This window comes from Apus apus, chromosome 4, assembly GCF_020740795.1.
Source record: "Apus apus isolate bApuApu2 chromosome 4, bApuApu2.pri.cur, whole genome shotgun sequence".
NCBI lineage: Eukaryota > Metazoa > Chordata > Aves > Apodiformes > Apodidae > Apus > Apus apus.
Genome location: NC_067285.1, coordinates 114,477,430 through 114,495,713, shown reverse-complemented (window position 1 = coordinate 114,495,713; position 18,284 = coordinate 114,477,430). Strand labels below are relative to the sequence as shown.

General features: G+C 48.2%; 1 protein-coding gene across 4 annotated transcripts in view; it reads right to left on the bottom strand.

Annotated features, from left to right (window-relative positions):
* Nucleotides 1-707: 707 nt before the first annotated feature.
* Nucleotides 708-18,284, bottom strand: part of EXOC6B (exocyst complex component 6B) — a 332,586-nt gene continuing 315,009 nt past the window's right edge. For all 4 annotated transcript variants that reach the window (XM_051617327.1, XM_051617328.1, XM_051617330.1 and 1 more), the window contains 2 exons: nt 10,846-10,958; nt 708-5,631 (listed from right to left, as the gene is read on the bottom strand). In XM_051617327.1, the coding sequence (XP_051473287.1) occupies nt 5,505-5,631; nt 10,846-10,958 (240 nt within the window). In that variant the 3' untranslated portion in view covers nt 708-5,504. The remainder of the gene's footprint in view (nt 5,632-10,845; nt 10,959-18,284) is intronic.

Genomic DNA, 18,284 nt, shown 5'->3' with positions numbered 1-18,284 from the left:
CGGGTTTTAATTAGTGTTTGTCATGTTGATTTTATATCATTTTAATTCCCCAATCAACGTGCGTGTGGTACCAAGTCAAACATCTTCCAGAAACCAAAGCCTACAGCACATTCAATGCCAGGGCTGGGAGGTATTTGGGGAATCTAATACCCTAATGCAGTTAGGGCTGGAAAAAAAAACCCAACAAAACAACATGCTAATATAATCATCAAATTGCAAAGGATGATAAATACCATGAAAGAAAATACACAGTGTGAGCAGGCAGAAAGATTTCCCATCGAAAGCTAATGCAACCCCCCTCTGCCTCCATGAACTGCCTATTATCTCTCCTCTGCCCTCCAAAGCCTTAATTCCTGCTAGGGATTACTTTCCTTCTTCAACTCCAGGCTTGGGTTTAATCATGCTTGTTTACAGCAGAAACCAATTAAAACAGCCACCAAATTAGGCAAAACTTGGCTTTACCTCCCAGCACAGCAACACAACACGGGGTGCAGGAGCCAGCACACGTTAAGGGGTCATTTCCCCATGGGCCAATCCATAAATCCAAGTGTTTCAGCAGCAGATCTCTGCTGGTTGTAGAAAAGAGATGCTGAATCTTGTCTTTTCTGGGATTTAGGGTTTTTTTTTTTCCAGTGAGGCAAAGGCAGAGGCAGTGCCTTTGCAGTGATGCACACAGCCACAGCGAGCCCAGGCACTTATTGAAACAGTTATATGCTGTATTGTTTAATAGAAGTTACAATAGGATAAATGTACAGTGGAGATCAACATGCTAATTTTCTAATGCAATTTAACCTGTAAACCATGCAGTCCATTTTTTAATCAGTCCATCTCTTTTTTTTTTTTTCTTTTCTTTTCTTTCAATCAGTAGCTCTGCTAGTGAGTTTTAAGGAAAAAAAAAAAAAAGTTCCCTTTAAAGTTAAACCTAATTTACTAAATTTTCCCCTTATTGTGCAATGACTTGTGCAAAAAAAGCTGTTCTCACCACATTAGTTTACAAAGTCACGTTCTTCACCCCAAAAAATAAAATAATGAGAAAAGGCAACACAAGCAGCCAGTGGACAGGGAAGGATGGGGATGAGGGATGGGGATGATGTCAAAACAAAATCTGAGGGATGAGCCAAGGCAGAAGGAAACTGGGTGCAGATCAGATTCCAGAAGCCCAACCTTGAGCTGCCCATGGAGGTTTTGGGGTGCTGTCCCCTGAGCTGGAGATGCTGTGGGTGGGATGGATGCTGGGGTGCTCACTGCAACCAAAGCCCACTCATCCCTGAGCACCCAGTGTGACCCTGGGTGCAAGAGAGAGGCTTGAAGAGGTGAAGCCCATCAGCAGGTCCCCAGGTCACAGGCTGAGTACCCCTCTGCCTCCATCTGCTCTTTTTTGGGGTGAATCCCACCCAGAGCGCAGCCTATTTGGGTCACTTCCCTCAGACTTTCCCAGTTGACAGCAGAGATGGGCCCATCTTGAAGTCATTTGTGATGGGATTTATTTGCATGTTCCCTTGGAGCTCCCCACCAATGTGATAAACACCAGTTGCACTGGGGGGGACCCACACGGGGTCTCTGGGCACCCCAAAGCCAGGAGAAATGGGGAGCAGAGACTCCAGAAGACCCACGGCATCTGGGCAGGGGATGTGCATCTGGGCTGGGGTGCTGAAGGGTGGTTTGATGCTCCAAACCAGTTGATACTTCAAAAAAGCCCCCAAACCAGCTCTGAATTCAAGAGAAAAGCCGAGCGAAGGCCTGACAGGAAGCCGCAAACAACCGCGGGCCAAGATTTCTCTGCCTGGGGCTTGAAGAGGGGTTGGAAGGTTTGACAGAGGGACACCCACCTCAAACCTCCCTCCCCTGATGCTTCCCACCATCACTACCTCAGGAGGGGTAAAAGATTTTTACCCAAAAAAACAATGTCAGTGCAGGAGCTGCTGATGGCAGCTGATGTCACCGGATCAGCCCCAGCTCCATCCAAACCTCTGCTTTTCCTGCTGCTTCCCAGCCCCCTGCCAACGGTTTTGGGGCCAGCACAAACACCCACACCTTCTGCCCCAACGTCCCTTTTCATAGTGGCACCATTTTTTAAGCAACCCAAACCAAAGCAGCCTCTCAAACAAAGCTTCTCCCCCTGCTCCCCACCAGAGCCTGGAGTTGCGGGTGGATGTAGAACAAAGTGCAAAATCATCAAGGGCATCTGACTTGAACTCCAGCCCTAGGAGTCTGAAAAAAAACAAACCCAAAACAAACAAACACTCAGAAAAAAAATCTCCTCCTCTCTCTCACACACATGCACACAAGCTGATGTCTCATGGAGGCTTCTCCCCTCAAGTAAAGGTACAGTTTGGGCTGCAAATTAGCACTTTAGAGACCTTAGACAAATTTATTCCTAACCCCTGGGCTGCCTGCACAACCCCTGAATATTCTACAAAAGATAAGATGTGCAGATGCTTCTCAGGAAGCCAAACTTGCCTTTTTTGTTAATATAGATATTTTTTCCCCACTGGTGCTGGAATGTGTTTGCTGGGATGGGAAAAAGGTGGGGGATAACCAAGTCTTTTCTACAGCCACTGCTCAAAAAAAACCAACCACAACCTAAGGAAGGTACAATGTATGTACATGGAGGTGTTAATAGCAGCATTATTTGTTTTGGGGGTTGCAGACCTTCAATTACAGCAGCGGGTTTGGTGCTTGTTCCCCACCCCCCTTATAAATTTATAGCAACAACCTTTCCCTCAGAAGCAACACCATCCGTATCGGAGGACACCAATCATTAGTAAGGGATTTAGAGAGGATTTTAAATGTCTTCCAGGGCTTTTTAAGCAATCTGTTTAAAAGATTAATTTTATTTTGAAGGGATGGAAATGCATCTCTTAGAACAAAAAGTTAATTAGGACCAGAGCACCAAAATGCCATTTTTTATCCCGATCTGTGACTTGTGGTTAGGCTCTTGACCTCCCGAAATCAGAACCTTGCTGAATCTCTCCCTTGGCTGAGTTTGACTTTTCCAGCAACAAGTCCTGAAAGCCAGAAGCTGGTTTAAAGGGTCCCAATCCTAGTGTCTCCAAAAAAGAGGTTAAAGGAGCAAGGAAATCCACCCCGGGTAGGCACAGCAATGCCGTGTCACTCCACTTTCAACTACAGCTCGGTGGAGATGGGAAAATGCCAGAGAGATTTTTTCTGTCATGCCTGCTGATGCTCAGGGACACCAGTGCCAGCATCTGTAGCAGCTTAATTCCAAAGGATTTTAAAGTGCTTGTTCCTATTTAATGGCCCCTAATGCCCAGTGGCCTGAAGCTTCCCCTGGTACTGTCAGCATTGGGTAGTTGGGTTTTTAACTTCGACCTCCTGACGCTTGAACCAGCAGATCCCATGGGCTTTTGCCACCCCTTTTGCATCCTTGTCCCCACATCACTCTCATGGTGGCACCACTGAGGGATGAAGAGGAGGAATAAAAGAGTCCTGTGGTCCTGAGGTTTGTGGGACACGTCTTGGCTGGAGGACTGAGGCCTCTCCCATCGCTGCTGGAACCACAAGGACCTGTCTTCTGTTCTACAACAATTTGGTAAGCAAGTTTCCTATCGGAGTCCAGCAAGCTGGGCAATTTTTCCTTCCCAGTTGTGCAGGATTTGGGATGCCAAGATAGAGCTGGGGATCCCCTGGGGTTCACAGGGGCCATGGCTTTGCTGGGTCATCCGTAGATGTATCTATGAAGATGATCCACTCCTGGACATGCTAACCCCAACTTTCATTCAGTTGCCTTTTTTTCCCTCCATCCTTCTTACATGTTCTCCAAAGAGGCATCAAGAGGAAAGTAACCCCTGATTTCTCCTTCCCAAAAACAAGGAACTGTAAAACCAAGTTTGGCTCTTCCCCCCTATTAATGAAAATAATCCCCTGGTCCTTGTGGCTGGAGGCTGCTAGGACAGGTCAATAGCCCCAGAAGGTCACTGCTGACAACGTGCCTATTTACTTTCAGGGTTAACTAACATGTACCCTTATCAAAAAGCAAGCAAACAAATGAAAAAACTACTGCTGAGGAACAAGGAGTGAAGATAAAACACCATCCCCTTTGTGCATCCATAGCTTGAGTCTCAGAAGAGCTCCCCAGGCAACAGGATCATGCCCTGCTGAAGCAGCATCATTAGGGTCTTGACATAAACTAGGATGATTTTAATTCCCTTTAACAATCAGGGTTTGGGAGGTGGGGATCTGGCTGGATAAGCTTTCACCTGCAGGAGTTAGAGTCACAAAGGTAACAAGAAGATAAGGGTGAAAGACCCCTCTCTCAGTAATCTGAACCCTGGGATTAAAGTCCTGTTGGCAGCATTACTGTCCTCCTCAGAGGCTGTCTTGTTCTGAGTGGAGGATGTTTGGGCACTGCCAGAGCTGAGAGGGTTACTTTGTCCATAGGCACTTCTGAGCCAGGGGGAGCTGAGTGATGCTGCTCCACAGGGCACCTCTCCCACTGCATCCACTTTGGGGAACCTACAGGAGGTTCCTTCTCATCATCCAGGCCAGGGAGCTTGTGAGAAGCAGATATACTAAGCAGATATACTTCACCCCATCGCACCAAGTCAGGAGGAGAGGGAAGATGGGACATCAGCATGGAAAAGAGGTGCAAAGAGAGGAAACCACCCTGAACAGAGTTCCCTGGACACCAGCGGAGCCCTGTCTGTCTTGGCACTGTCTCTGCTGAGCATCCCTCCTCTCCCACTAGCTGACTGTGCCAGATGCCAGCAGCTGCATCCCAGCACCACACACCTTCCCAGATGACCTTCTGGCTCTCCTTTTTCCAAATCCCATTATGCAGGCAGCTCTTGAAGCCCTTCCACATTCAGGGCAGGTCCAAAAGACACCAGTAAGTCCTGGAGGTGGAGCTCAGGGGGTGGCTCTGCTGACTAAGGGTGGCAAAGGGGTTGATGCTTCAGTGATCTGCAAGGTGGAAAACAGCCCTTCCAGGCAAAAGAGGAGAAAAGTTGTGAACTCAGTTTGCCTCTTTTCCTACCTAAATCCAAAACACAAGTTGGCAAGACACACAAGTGTCCCTCTTTCTGAATGGGTGGCTCCTTTTACAGGAGCCCATGAAAAGAACCTGAAACCACGACTCCTCCCTGTATTTTTTTTGTTTCCATTTGTTCTGCAACTGAATAAGTTACTGAAAGGAAGTCAGACTGATCCTTTTGATTTGGCTTATTTAAAAAAAAAATAATTAAAAAAAAATAGTCTGGGTGTGAACTTCTCTCTCAGGCTTCAGGATTTACTGTCACTTTATAAACCCCTGAAAATAGGAGTTTATAAAAGGAGACTCCTGACACCACCTTCCCAAGAAGTGCCGCCTAAATCTTCCCCGGGATTGTTTAACAAGGGGCGTTTTAATCACCAGGGTAGGTTTGATGAATACTATACAGGTGAATAAAAAAATACATATACTCTCTTTGAACAAGAATCCCAAGTCCAGGCATGTGGAAGGCTGCGGGGCCGGGAGCGGCGCGGGCAGGAGGTCCCCGTGTCCCTCACGAGTGATGGCTGTTGATCAGGCTGCGGAGCTGCTTGGCCACGGTGTCTATCAGCTTCTGCTTGTCCCTCTCGTTTTTCCGAAACTGGGCAAAAACGTTGTTTTTTCTGCTCGTGTCTCTCATCCTGTGCAGAGCAGAAAGAGGTTATGGCACAGGTATCGCTGCCCGGCGCTGCAACCCAGCCCCGCGAAGGCACCGCGTGGAGGAGGTGACTGCACCTAAAGGCTCTGCCCCTGATTTTTATCACCTCTTTGTGCCAAGACGGGCATGCAAAGCCAGATGAAAGCTTTGCACACTTTCCATTTCTTGCTTTAAATCCTGCAAATCCCAATTAATGTCACTGTAAGGTCTATCTCTAGCATCAAAATACAGGAAACCCTAAAGCCTCTTGCCCTCCCCTTCCAAAGGGCTTTTTCTACAACCTCGTGTCACCTTCTGAAGGGGGAAATGGCAATGCTGTAATTTCAGGAAGAAATTAAATAATCAGCATCAAATCCACAGCATTAAGGCTTCTTATTTGATAAGAGGGCATTGCATGTAGTCAAAAGAGGCAGCTCTTGTGGCAGCCAGAAAGGTTCAGAGTTGTGAACTTAAAATACTAAACAATGTGCAATATGATTTAATATAATGTGTATTAAAGGAAGGAATCCAGCACTGGTTTTCTCAATTGAAAAATCCTCTTGAGATTTGTTTTTTTGTTTTGTTGGGGTTTTTTTTAAAATTACATTTGATACATGAAGTAGCTCACTGATCTCCATGTGGTGTCCAGAGAGATGGTGGGATGGGACCTGAAAGGGAAGCTGGTGCAACTCCATCTCTCTCCACCAGGCAAAGCTGGGGGCTCATGCATGCTGGTATTCATGGATGCAGAATTCGGGGGCAGGGGGGCAGGTGTTGTTGCAGGCTCCAAGCATGAGCTTTACAAAGGGAGAATATGTGCTGGGAAGGGAAACCACCCCACAAGGGTCAATCCTTCAACAACTCCTGAAGGCCTCAGGCTCCCAGCATCTAACCTGTGGGTTCTCAGCTGGCACCACTCTTCTATTATACCACAATTTGTAAATTATTTTCTCAGTACATCAGATCTGGCAGAGGCAGGTGGATTTGAAGCAGTCACGTAAGATGATGTTTTTGTCCTTGGGGACCTAAATGAAGCATTAAAATGACGGGGACACAGGGTGGATAGTTCCTGGGAAGTTGGCACTTTATCAGCCTGGCAAAGGGTTGAGTTGACTGAGCACAGATCAAACCTCTTGAAACTTATTTAATTGATAAAAAAAATAACCTAAGGTTTTTCATGCTTCACTCTTCCTAAAAAGAGCCAAAGGAAATCTGAAGTGCTCCCAAAAACATCCAGCTTGGAACTGGAGATAAGGATAACAACTTTATCCCAAAGGCTAATTTGCTAAAGTTATAAGTGTCCGAAGACAGAGGATTACAATCAAACTACTTTCCCAACAGTAACAAGATAGCTTGGAACACTTTTCTTCAGCAAAATAAGTCTTATTTTTCTTTCTTTTCTCCATTTTTAAGCAAAGCAGGTTGCCAGCTGCTCCACCACAAGAACCAGGGAGCAATCACACCAACAGGAAGCCAGGTTTTTGAGTCACCCAGGTCAGAGGTGTCCCAGTAGCAATAACCATCCCCCCATGGTGCTGCACGGCTCCAGCAGGTCTCAAAGCACTTTACCAGGAGGACTGAGAGCTCTGTTTCTATTTCACTTGCTATTTGGGGACATCAGAGGTGCTGAAAGTAAATGTGTACCTTCAGAAACCTCATCCAGCACCCCTGGGCACCCTTGGAGCTATTTCAAACCCTGTGGGACCTGTTCAGGTCCACGAAATGTTTTGGAAGCAACACCTGGTGTATGCAAGAAAACCTTTGCACGTGTTTGAATGATGAGAAAGGAGTTGCATGGAGAAAGCTACTGGCTTGGGATGAAAAAGCAGCTGGAGCACTGATCCCCCAACAAACCCACGTAGGTGGATCTGTTAAGCTGGGGACGAGTGTCTGGAGGGGATGAGAGCTGCTGGCATCTTCAGACACCATGTGAAGGTTAGAGGAACTAAGCTGTTAAGTATTACTACTGAATTAAGTTGTCTACAGGACCCAAACCCCTGAAATTTGGACATGCTGTGCCAGGGACCAGGCAGCTGTCTCCTTGGGGGAGGCTGAGCTTGCAGAGCTGCCTGAGGAGACCACGTTGGCCATCAGAGCCCTGCAGATGGACACCAAGCCAAGGCTGGTGTCAGTGGTGTTCAGAAACACCGGCCTGTTTCTTTCCTGACATTTGGCTACAGAAAATACCCAGTCCCTGATCAAGTGGTGCATCCAGACCCCAGGAATCTCAGCTTTGGAAGAGGGAGGCAATGCTTCCCAGCACCTCAGCAGCTCTTTGGAGGATCAGCACTTTTATTTAAGCACCTGCCTGCAGAGCCCTGGGCCAACAGTTTTGTAACGTGGTCCCTGTGCATTAGTGCAAGAATCAAAAGTAAGGGGCAAGGAAAGAAGACAGAGCCCAGCTCTGTCTCCTCCCCCTTCAACAAACACCACCTTCAACAGAGCCAAGCTTTGTTTAAATTAATCTATAAGAAAAGAAAAGAAAAATAAAAAGCAAGAGAGTAAAAGCTCCTCTTTTAGCTCTAATTAGTGCATTTGAGACGATAAAGTTACCGGAGGGAACCGTTTCAAAGGCAGCTTGGATTTAGATCGTTTAGTGCTCCATTTAAATCAAACAATAAAGTCACTGCAAGGTGAGGGTAAAAGCCTAAGCACGCAGCATACTTACACTCGGGATATCCTAGGAGAGGTGTGTGATTAGGAAAAGAGATAACGATGAGAACAAGTTACAAAATGAACCAGCGGATCAGAATTCCCCATCACCTTGTCAGCAAAGCTTGGCTGCCTATGGAGGGGCCTGGGGAGGTGGGTTTGGAGCAGAGATGCCTGAAGCTATGGCTGGGTCAGCAAAGAGTCTTGGGGAAGCTGGAGGTGGTGGGTGATGGACAGAGATTCCCCAAAGTGCCTGAGGCTGAGCAGGGAGAGGGCAGAGCCTGCCAGAGCATGCAGCGATGCCTGCTGGCAATGCCACACACCAAGGATGCAGGAGATCGTAGAATCCCAGACTGGTTTGGGTTGGAAGGGACCTTCAAGATCATCTGGATCCAACCCCCTGCATGGGCAGGGACACTTCACTCTAGACCAGGTTGCTCCAAGTCCCACCCAACTGGCCCTTCAACACTGCCAGGGATGGGGCAGCCACAGCTTCCCTGGGCACCCTGGGCCAGGGTCTCACCACCCTCACAGAAAAAAATTATTCCTGATGTCAAATCTAAATCTCTCTTCTTCAACTTAAAGCCATTCCCCCTCATCCCTCCCTGCCCTTGTCAGAAGTCCCCCAGCCCTCCTGCTTTCCTGTAGCCCCTCCAGGTACTGGAAGCTTCTCTAGGCTGAACAACCCCAACTCTCCCAGCCTGTCTCCTGAGCCGAGCTGCTCCAGCCCTCTGAGCATCTCTGTGGCTTCCACTGGATTTGCACAAGTGCCAACCCAGTGACTCCACCAGGGCTGCCTCTGGGAAGCAAAACAGGTATGTGATGATTGCCCTTCCAGCGAGATCCCATTCAAGGAGAAGGCTGGCAAGCAGAGCCAGGATTTGTGGCTTTTTAATATCAGCACTGAACATGGATGCTGTATGCTCCAGTGCTGCCTGGGAAAAACAGCCAGGAGCATGGAGTTGTCCTTCTCCCATCCCACCCCTTTCTGAGTGACTGCCATGGATCCCAGCTCACTGCCTGCACTCAGCTCCCTGGCTTGTCCAGCTACTTCAAGCTCTCAGATTTTTACCACTGCACTGATAGCTCTGAGCACACCTCACACTTCTCCACCATGGATGTTGGGGTGAGATTATGTCATCCCTGCAGGGCAGGGAGTTTGGAACTAGATGATCTTTAAGGTCCTTTCCAACCTAAACCATTCTGTGATTCTATATTACACAATATGTATAAATATGTACCTAAACCCAATGCTATAGTATGTAAAAGTACTTTGCACACAGCAACTGCCTGAGTTAAGTCCCTGTGTACCATACTGGTAACATTTGGATGTCAAGAGCTGCTGTGACATGAGCTGTTCTCCTCAGCAGGAGGGGAGGTGGTGCAGTTACGTGGACCACAAACAACATAGATGCAATGCCAAAGCTCAGAAGCACACCAAGGTTAGTCTTCTAAAAGTGTAGCCCCAACCCTAAACTAGTCACCTCATCCTCTGCAAGCAACAGAAAGAGAGAGGCACTCAAAAAAACAACTCAAAAACTCTTCCTCAGGGTCTGATTTCATGGTAATCTCACCATATCTAACTGCAACTCACTTAACCTGCTTGGAAAAGTATTATTTCTCATTCTTGGCAGGTTACTTCTTTGTCAGATCAGCTGGAAGGCCAGCTGTGATGTCTGATGGTAGCAAAAGGGCAGCAGTAGGGCTGATCCTCCCAATGAGAGCTTGGAGGTCTACCAGAAACAGGGTCATCTGGGCCACCTCCAACCACGGGCAGGATGGCAATTCCCACTCTTTGGGTCTGCAGCAACCTCATGGGCTTTCCCTCCTTGCTGCTGGCTGGCAAGACTGGCACAAGCCACCTTGCCATGCTTCAGGAGGGATCCCACAGAGGCCACATGGGGGTTGCCTGGCATGTTCCAGCACTGCTCCAGGGCTTGGGCTGAACTACAGGCTTCAGAGAGGCTCAGATTCAGCTTTTACAAAGACTGTGTCCTTGCTAAGGGCAAGCCATGGAGCACATGTGGCCACCTAAAGATACTATCTCTGTCCCACAGGTGGACTTTTAGCACTTGATCCTCTCCATGGATCCAACAGAAGCAAGAGAAGAGAGAAGGAACAAGAGGGGTGAGGAGAGGAGTTCCAGTTGAAAGGAAACTCAGTGATTATCTAGTCCAACTGCCTGACCACTTCAGGGATAACCAGAAGTTAAAGCACATTATTAAGGGTTTGTACAAATGCCTCTTAACAACCAGCAGGCTTGGGGCAAAAAGACAAAGAAAACTCTGCTTGAGAGTGAAGCACGAAGACTGACCCTCAGCCAAGTCAATGCATTTTGATAAGAAACCTGGGATTCCATTAGTGGCATCAAATTAGATTTTTCTATTCGAGCTCCCACTGTCCACCCAGTGGTGACATTTTTGCTCCTTGGATCACAAGGAGCTTCCTGCTCCCCAGGCTGCTCCATCCCACCATGGCACGTGACGGAAGGAGCTTCTGCAACACAGGCTTGCCCAAAGTAAGACAGGGTGAAAAAACCATCCCAGGTGTCTGGATGAGCACTCACTTTTCCAGCAGGACAAGGGCTGTCATCGGGTTCACACGGAGATACTTGCACGTGGGTTGCCCATAGTCAGCCAAATATGTTGACCAGTCCCACTGGATGAAGAGATCCAAGAGCTGCAGCAGCCACAGGAAGGACAAAACAAACAAAAATAAGATGTTTAATATGACTCTGCTAATATTTAATTACTAACTTCTTCATAAGTATAGAATAATTCATTAATATTTAATAGCATTAAAGTTTAATATTAATTTAAGTACAGCTTTATTAATTGAACCATTGTGCACTCCTGCTACATTATCCCTGTTTCTGGGGTGAACTAGCAGTACAGGGGATATGAGGACTGAGACATCCCAAGAAAATGGGTGGCAAAGAAGCCCAGAGCCCAGATGGCCTCAGCAAGAGCAGAAGGGACTTCTAGGGTAAAAGACACCATCGATTTCTTCTGTCCACACATAGCCCCTGGCACGATTTGAACCATGCCAGAAGGATTTCTCATCACAATTGCTCCATCTCAGCATCTTCCAAGAGCTTTGTAAGCATCTCTAATGATGGGAGCTCCCTGGGGAGCTGTGGGACCCATCTAGGAGCTCAGGGGTTTATCTTGGGTGAACGCAGCTGCCAGAGGAGACTGAGAGTCCCGGGTGGTTTCCAGCTTTTTGTTAGAGAAACAACCTCTGACCCCAGCAGTTGGGGAAGGAAAAAGGAGATTAATTCAGCTGTGTGTGACAGTCCCTGCTTCAGATCCCCAAAACTCACACTTGAAGGCCCTCACCTCTGCAAAGGCCCCCCTCAGTGCCCCATCCTTCCCACCTGACTCAAGTGAGGGACGAGCAAACTACAGCCCAGGTTTCCTAAATGCCCTCTTCCACCCCACTCTCCGCATCCTGATTTCCCTTAAAACCCAAACAGGTGCTCCCACATCTTTTCCACGCAAGGACCTCCCTCCTCACCCCTAAAGGTACTTGCCGCTGAACCCACCCAGGAGAGCACAGCCAAGGGCACATGAGACGCAGTCTTCATCTCCATCATCTAAAACAGGTTAATTAAGAGTGGCTGAGCTTCCCCCCACCCCGACCTTCCGCCTTGGAGAGCTGCTGTGACCGCTCTATTGGGGAACAAGCTGCCAAGTGCAGGGACGTCTTCATCGCCCGCGTCTGCGAGACCCGGCGCCCACCACTGAAGCCTGGAGAAGCAGGACCGTCCCATGGCCAAGCCAGGACCATAGAGGGCTCATTGTCCCCCCGTCTCCATGGTTATCCTGGAGACTCCAAGCACTGTTTAACAACACATCCCGCCCCGCCAAGAAGGGGATTTAGCTCCTCCGAGACCTCAAGGTACAAAACAAAAATGTGCAACAAGATTCTTTTTGACTATGTAGGTCAGGGCAAAGAAAACAAGCTGTTGGGAACAATCCCCCAGGCTGGCAGGGGGGATGGATTAGCTGGGACCTAAGAGGGCTTTTCCAGCCCGCGGTCCCGCGGGGCTTTGTACGGCGGGTCCATTGTGTTAACTACAAACCCGAGTTGAACATCACGGGCAGGAGTTTTGTTTTTTTCCAAAGGGCACCTTCAAAAGACAACCTTAAATATGATTTCACAGGCTCTTTTCACTCAGCACAGCAGGGCCAAAACCCTTTACTGGCTGATCGGGGAAGCTGATGGTTCTACAGGCTAAAGCAGAGGCTTTCCAATGCACCAAAGTCCTGGCAGGCTGAACGTGCCTCTGGACAACCATGAACAAAGCAGCAGAAGTTACTGCCACAGAAAGTGCATGGCTGGACCACTGAGGGGCCAGGGAGACCTTCAGATGGAGTGGAAATAAAACCCCAGGAGAAAGGGACAAAACAAAGGAAAACAAAAGGGTAAATATCAGCAGTGTGTTATGAGAAGATAAAATCACAAGCACCAGGGATGTGTTATAAACAGTAGGCCATGGGGGACAGCAGAGGTTCAGGGAACTGTGCAGGAGCTCACAGGATGGGCAGAGAAAGCTTGGAGAAAACTCCCAGGCAGGTCTCTGAAAGAGCACAGCCAATCCAGCATGGGGAGATTTTAAAGAAAAGTTGGATTAACAACCATCTAGGGCGGCTCAGCTCTTGCTTCAGAGCTCAAGCCAACATGTGCCATTCCCCCTAGGGCCAGGTGATGAATAGCAGAGACAGCATAGAGCCCTTGGCCCAACAGGCATCCCTATCCCACAGCTTTGCTTCAGCTCTGTTCTGACTCACTTCAACACAACCAGGTTGAAGCAATGCAGCTCTCTAACTTAGTTCCAACTCTCCTGCCATGGGCAGGGACACCTCCCACCAGACCAGGTTGCTCCAAGCCCCATCCAACCTGCCCTTCAACACTGCCAGGGATGGGGCAGCCACAGCTTCTCTGGGCAACCTGGGCCAGGCTCTCACCACCCTCCCAGGAAGGAATTCCACCCTAATGTCTAGCCTAAATCTCCACTCCTCCAGTTTAAAATCATTCCTCCTTGTCCTACCACCACATGTCTTTGTAAAAAGTGCTCTTACAAAAATGGTCTCAAGTTGTTCTAGGGGAGCTTTAGACTGGATATGAGGAACAAGTTCTTCACGGAAAGGGCTGTCAGGCCCTGGCCCAGGCTGCCCAGGGCAGGGGTGGAGTCCCCACCCCTGGAGGGATTTCAAAGCCATGTAGATGTGGTGCTGAGGGACATGGGTTAGTGGTGGCCTTGGCAGTGCTGGGGTAAGGGTTGGACTCGATGATCTTAAAGGTCTTTTCCAACCAAAACCAATTCAAAATAAGCCCCATCCTAGATGCATCCCACCTTCCCCAAGTGCTGGCAGGGCCGGGCTCCCTCCAGTCACCTCACGACAGTGACGGATAGCCTGTGTGTTTTACAACTGTTTACCCACATCCATCTTGCTGGTGAGGCAGGTGGGAGGGTGGTTGGGGCCACCACCTTTGGCCCCCGGCTGCCGCGTGGCACAGCCCATCGCCGGGGCTCCCCAGCCATGAGGTCTTGCAGGGAGGAAGCCCGGCGGCTCAGGGCAAGCTGTCTCAAAAACCATTTATCTGTCACATAAATGTGGTTTTATTGGTTTTTACTGTTTAAACTTTTCACCTCTGCTGCTAAATCTGAGCAAACGAAAGGAAAAAAAAAAAAAAGAAACAACCAACAACACAACCCGACAGAAAAAGGAAAGGAAAAACCTGCCTGTGCAGCGGCGCTGGGCTGCGGCGGGCCTGCCGGGGGAGATTCCAAATAAAATATGCAAATACCATTAATTCTTCAAACTAGAGTCTCCTTTTCAAGGCTATAAATCAAACTCGACAGCATGTACACGGGGGGAAAGGAAGAGTGGGGGAGGGAGGGGGGAGAACGGAGCTTTTCCCTCAATGATCTGAAAGAGGAATAAGCTCCGAAAGCTGCAGCCGTGCTGGCTGCAAACTCACAGCTTCCCAGGGCATGAGAAGATTCTTTGCTGCAAGAGCAGGGAGAGTTCCATGTGTATATTTGTACAATGAAATGGAGAATGGTTGGAGTATGCTTCCAAAAGAAAGGTCCTGAAAAAAATAGTCTTGATGCACCCAGATTCATAGAACCACAGATTGGTTTGCGTCGGAAGGGACCTTCAAGATCACCCAGTTCCAACCTCCTGCCATGGGCAGGGACATCTCCCACCAGACCAGGCTGCTCCAAGCCCCATCCAACCTGCCCTTCAACACTGCCAGGGATGGAGCAGCCACACCTTCTCTGGGCAACCTGGGCCAGGGTCTGACCACCTTCACAGCAAAGAATTACTTCCCAATATCTCATCTAAATCTCCCTTCTTTCAGCTTACGATTGTTCTCCCCTTGTCCTGTCCCTTCATGCCCTTGCAAAAAGTCCATCTCCAGGTTTCCTGTAGCCCCTTCAAGTACTGGAAGGTGCTCTAAGGTCTCTGAGCTCTTACTCAAATGATGATTCAAGACAGGGCAACCCTGGAAAGAAAGAATTAAACTGGGAACCTGTTCCCAACCCAAGATACTTAGAAGCACATTTCCCTCAATTCCACTTCAAAAAAACCTTCCTTTTCTTTCCCCTTGCATTATCACCAAACCAAACTCTTCAAAGAAGATACTTTTTCACAGCAGAGCCATGTTTTTATGGCTCTCAATTCAACTAAAGGGAAAGGTTGGTTGTAACTTCACTGCATGCTGGTGGAAACAGGGATGTTGCAATGACTTTGCAAGCTTCTCCCTCCAGATGTGAAGCGAAACGGGACAGTATGTTCTCTGACACGGGATGACAGCGCTGGATCTGGATGAAATTCTTTCAGCCAAGCCAGAAATAATGTAACGTGAATCTGAACGGATTCAAAAACACAGCTTGCAATCTCTGCCAGCTCCCCTGGAACAAGATCAAAGCAAGCACCAACGTTTGCACGCTCACACCAGCGACACACTGGGCTCTGCACAGACTTGTGAAGTGATGTGTGGTGGCTAAAGAAGATGGCAGGAAAGGGTGACCCATGTTTTCTAGGGTGAAATAGAGAAATAAACCCACACAGACACACAGCCCTCTCTCCCCTCCCCCATTGTCCTGTATTAGAGAAGTCAGGAAAATGTTGCAGAGATAGCTCTAGATATGGGATCCTCTCAGCCCCAAGGACCTCTCCTCCCTGCTCCAAGCCTAGGAGATGAAGGTCAAGTGCTACTGCTGGACAGATGAAAATTCCCCAACTTCATGCAACATCTGGCTCTTATTTTTTTCTCTTTTCCCTCTTCTGTGCCACTCTGAGCATCCACAAACAGAGATTTTCACCCAGACATTTTGACAAGCAGGAAGCTTGAGATGCACCAACTGATCTGACCTCATGGACAAGTCTACTGGAAGAAGAGTATGATCATCCTCTGTCAGCAGAGGGAAGACCTTTCCCAAACCAAACAGCCACCACACCTGACACAATGTTATATCCACCAGAGCAGGAAGCAAAACTCATCTGAATTAAAAGCAAAGAGCAACTTCTCACAACTAGAGCTGCTCCAAGACATGAGGGCAGCCTGCAGACCAGCCAGAAATGGAAACCACATCTTTCTGCTCCCTAGCAAGCACAATTTTTGCTTTTTTCAGTCCCTGCTGAAGTGACTTGGTTGCATAAGAGAGATGCACCTCAGTCTGATAAAGTCAAAAGAGCCATTACCAACTCTGCACTCATGGCGATGCCTTCCCTCACCCCCCAGCCCTTTTGTATTTTTATACCCCAACTTCCTTGGGCTCTAATCCCACACGAACGATCAGTATTTGTAAAAACACCATCACCAGAGGTCATCTGGCACAAGAGCCTCCTAGGTACGCAGAAACTGAATGATGAAAGGAGAACTGACCCTATCCTGCAGACTAATTCTCACTTTATTTCAAAATCTAGGTCTCTTCCTGGATAAATGAAGGCTCAGGGGTCCCACATCACAGTATTCCAGTACATAGAGGGTGGCTACAAGGAAAGACAGTGGGTTTTTCTTCACAAGGAGCCACATGGAGGAGACAAGTGGTAATGGCTTCAAGTTGCACCAGGAGAGGTTTCATCTCAATATAAGAAAAGAAATTTCTTACAGTGAGATCAACTTCCCCTGGGGATGTGGTAGAGTCCCCATTGCTGGAGGTTTTCAAGATGTGAGGGGACAGGTTGCTAGGTCATCTCATCTCAGTTCCCCTTCACACGAACGGTTGGACCAGATGTTTGAGGTCTCTTCTGAGCTGTTCTATGGTTCTGTGATTCTGTCCAAGAAAGGAAACATTCCTTCCCCTCTTATCCACCACCATATTAACTCCCAGTGACAAGAGAAAGCATCAAGGTGGTTTGAAAAGGATTTTCCTCTGCCAACACCATCACAGTATCAGCAGATCCACCAGCAACAAGACATTGTGAGGGCTGGTGGGAAACATTATATCAAGAATTAAACCTTCCTTTCGATAAAAGCTCAAATTAGGGAATTCTCACGTCCTTGCAGCTGCTGATTACCCTTTTAGTGCTTTTTCCTCTGAGCGCACATACAGCAGGAGATAGACCCTTCTCGACCAGGAGTTGTTGACTTTCCATGGTGCTCAGGGACCACACGTTGGAGCTGGCCAGAGCTGTGAGGTGTTAATGCCTTCTGCAAAGCACCAAGCGCTATTAAGGAACCCCAGACCAAACACCATCACCACACGCATGCACCGAAGGGTGAAAAGGAAAAGATGACTCAAGACCATTACTTGGCAACTCTCACAACCTGTTTCAACAAATTTAAACACAATTATCCTGGAATTCTCACATCCAACCACGTTAAAGGACTGACAGTGAACTTGCCGGGACATCAGGCAGGAGACAGGCAGGCGTCTGGAGGAGTCTGGCCTGGGTCTAGCTGGTGCCAATGGTGGGAGTGTGAGATACTCCTTGCAGTGGGGTTTTGGGGGAGGTTCAGACCAACACGGAAGGGGACAGCTATGCCATACAGTTATGGACAGGCTTTGGTGATGAACTTTATGGCCCCTGGATGCCAGGGCGCAGAAGAGTATTGATTCAGCTGGGCTTGGGGGTTTTCTGGCTGGAGGCAGCACTCCTGGCCCAAAACCTGCTGTGGGTCCTGTTCATGACTGACTGCTCTTGCTTTTTGGGCAGTAGGTGGAGGGAGTATTTTCAGAACCAAGCTGAACCCAGCTCTTGAAAGCCCTGTTATCACTCCTTATCCTTATAACCTCTCAGTCTGATGCTCCTCTTCCCCACCCTGTTGCAGGCTGCACGCAGAACGAATGGCCTTCGATCCAGCACCTTCTGCAAACCAGCCACGTTTCAGTTTGCAAGAAATCACACCATTAGCTTACAAACCTACTGAGATATTATATTTCAAAAGCTCATTTCACTGATTTGACTTCCCATCCCCTTTGATGAAGGTGACAACAAGAACCTCAGAAGAAGGCAGCACTTGGGTCCTGCCACTGACTCACCTAAACCCACCTGTATAAAGGGACAAAACACTGAGCAGGACCAGAAAACACCCAGGTAAGCCCTGGTCCTGCTGGGTACCTCCATAAAACCACAAGAAACCACTGAATCCAATGCCAATGACCAGTTTGCCCATGCCCTAAACCTGCACACAACCCATTGCCACCATGGGTTGAGCAGCCCCGTCCACCAGCCAGCAAGTAATTGTTACAGAGCACAAAAGCCCCAAGAGTTTCTAACATCAGCAGCCACAGACGAGTATATTCACAATAATTTGTTTTGGTGAGGCTTCAATTATGCCTTGTGGGAAAGTACTACTGAAAGAGAAAGAAAGACTCTAAGCCACAGGAAGACGTGGGTTTGGACAATAGCATTACTAAGGAAGAAAAGGCACCAGGAACTGGAATATGATGCTTTTTCCTTTACTTGTGAAAGACATGGAGAGTAAAATCATGGCCTAAATTAAAGTCCTAGCAGGCTTGTCACCAGTTTCACTAGAAACTAA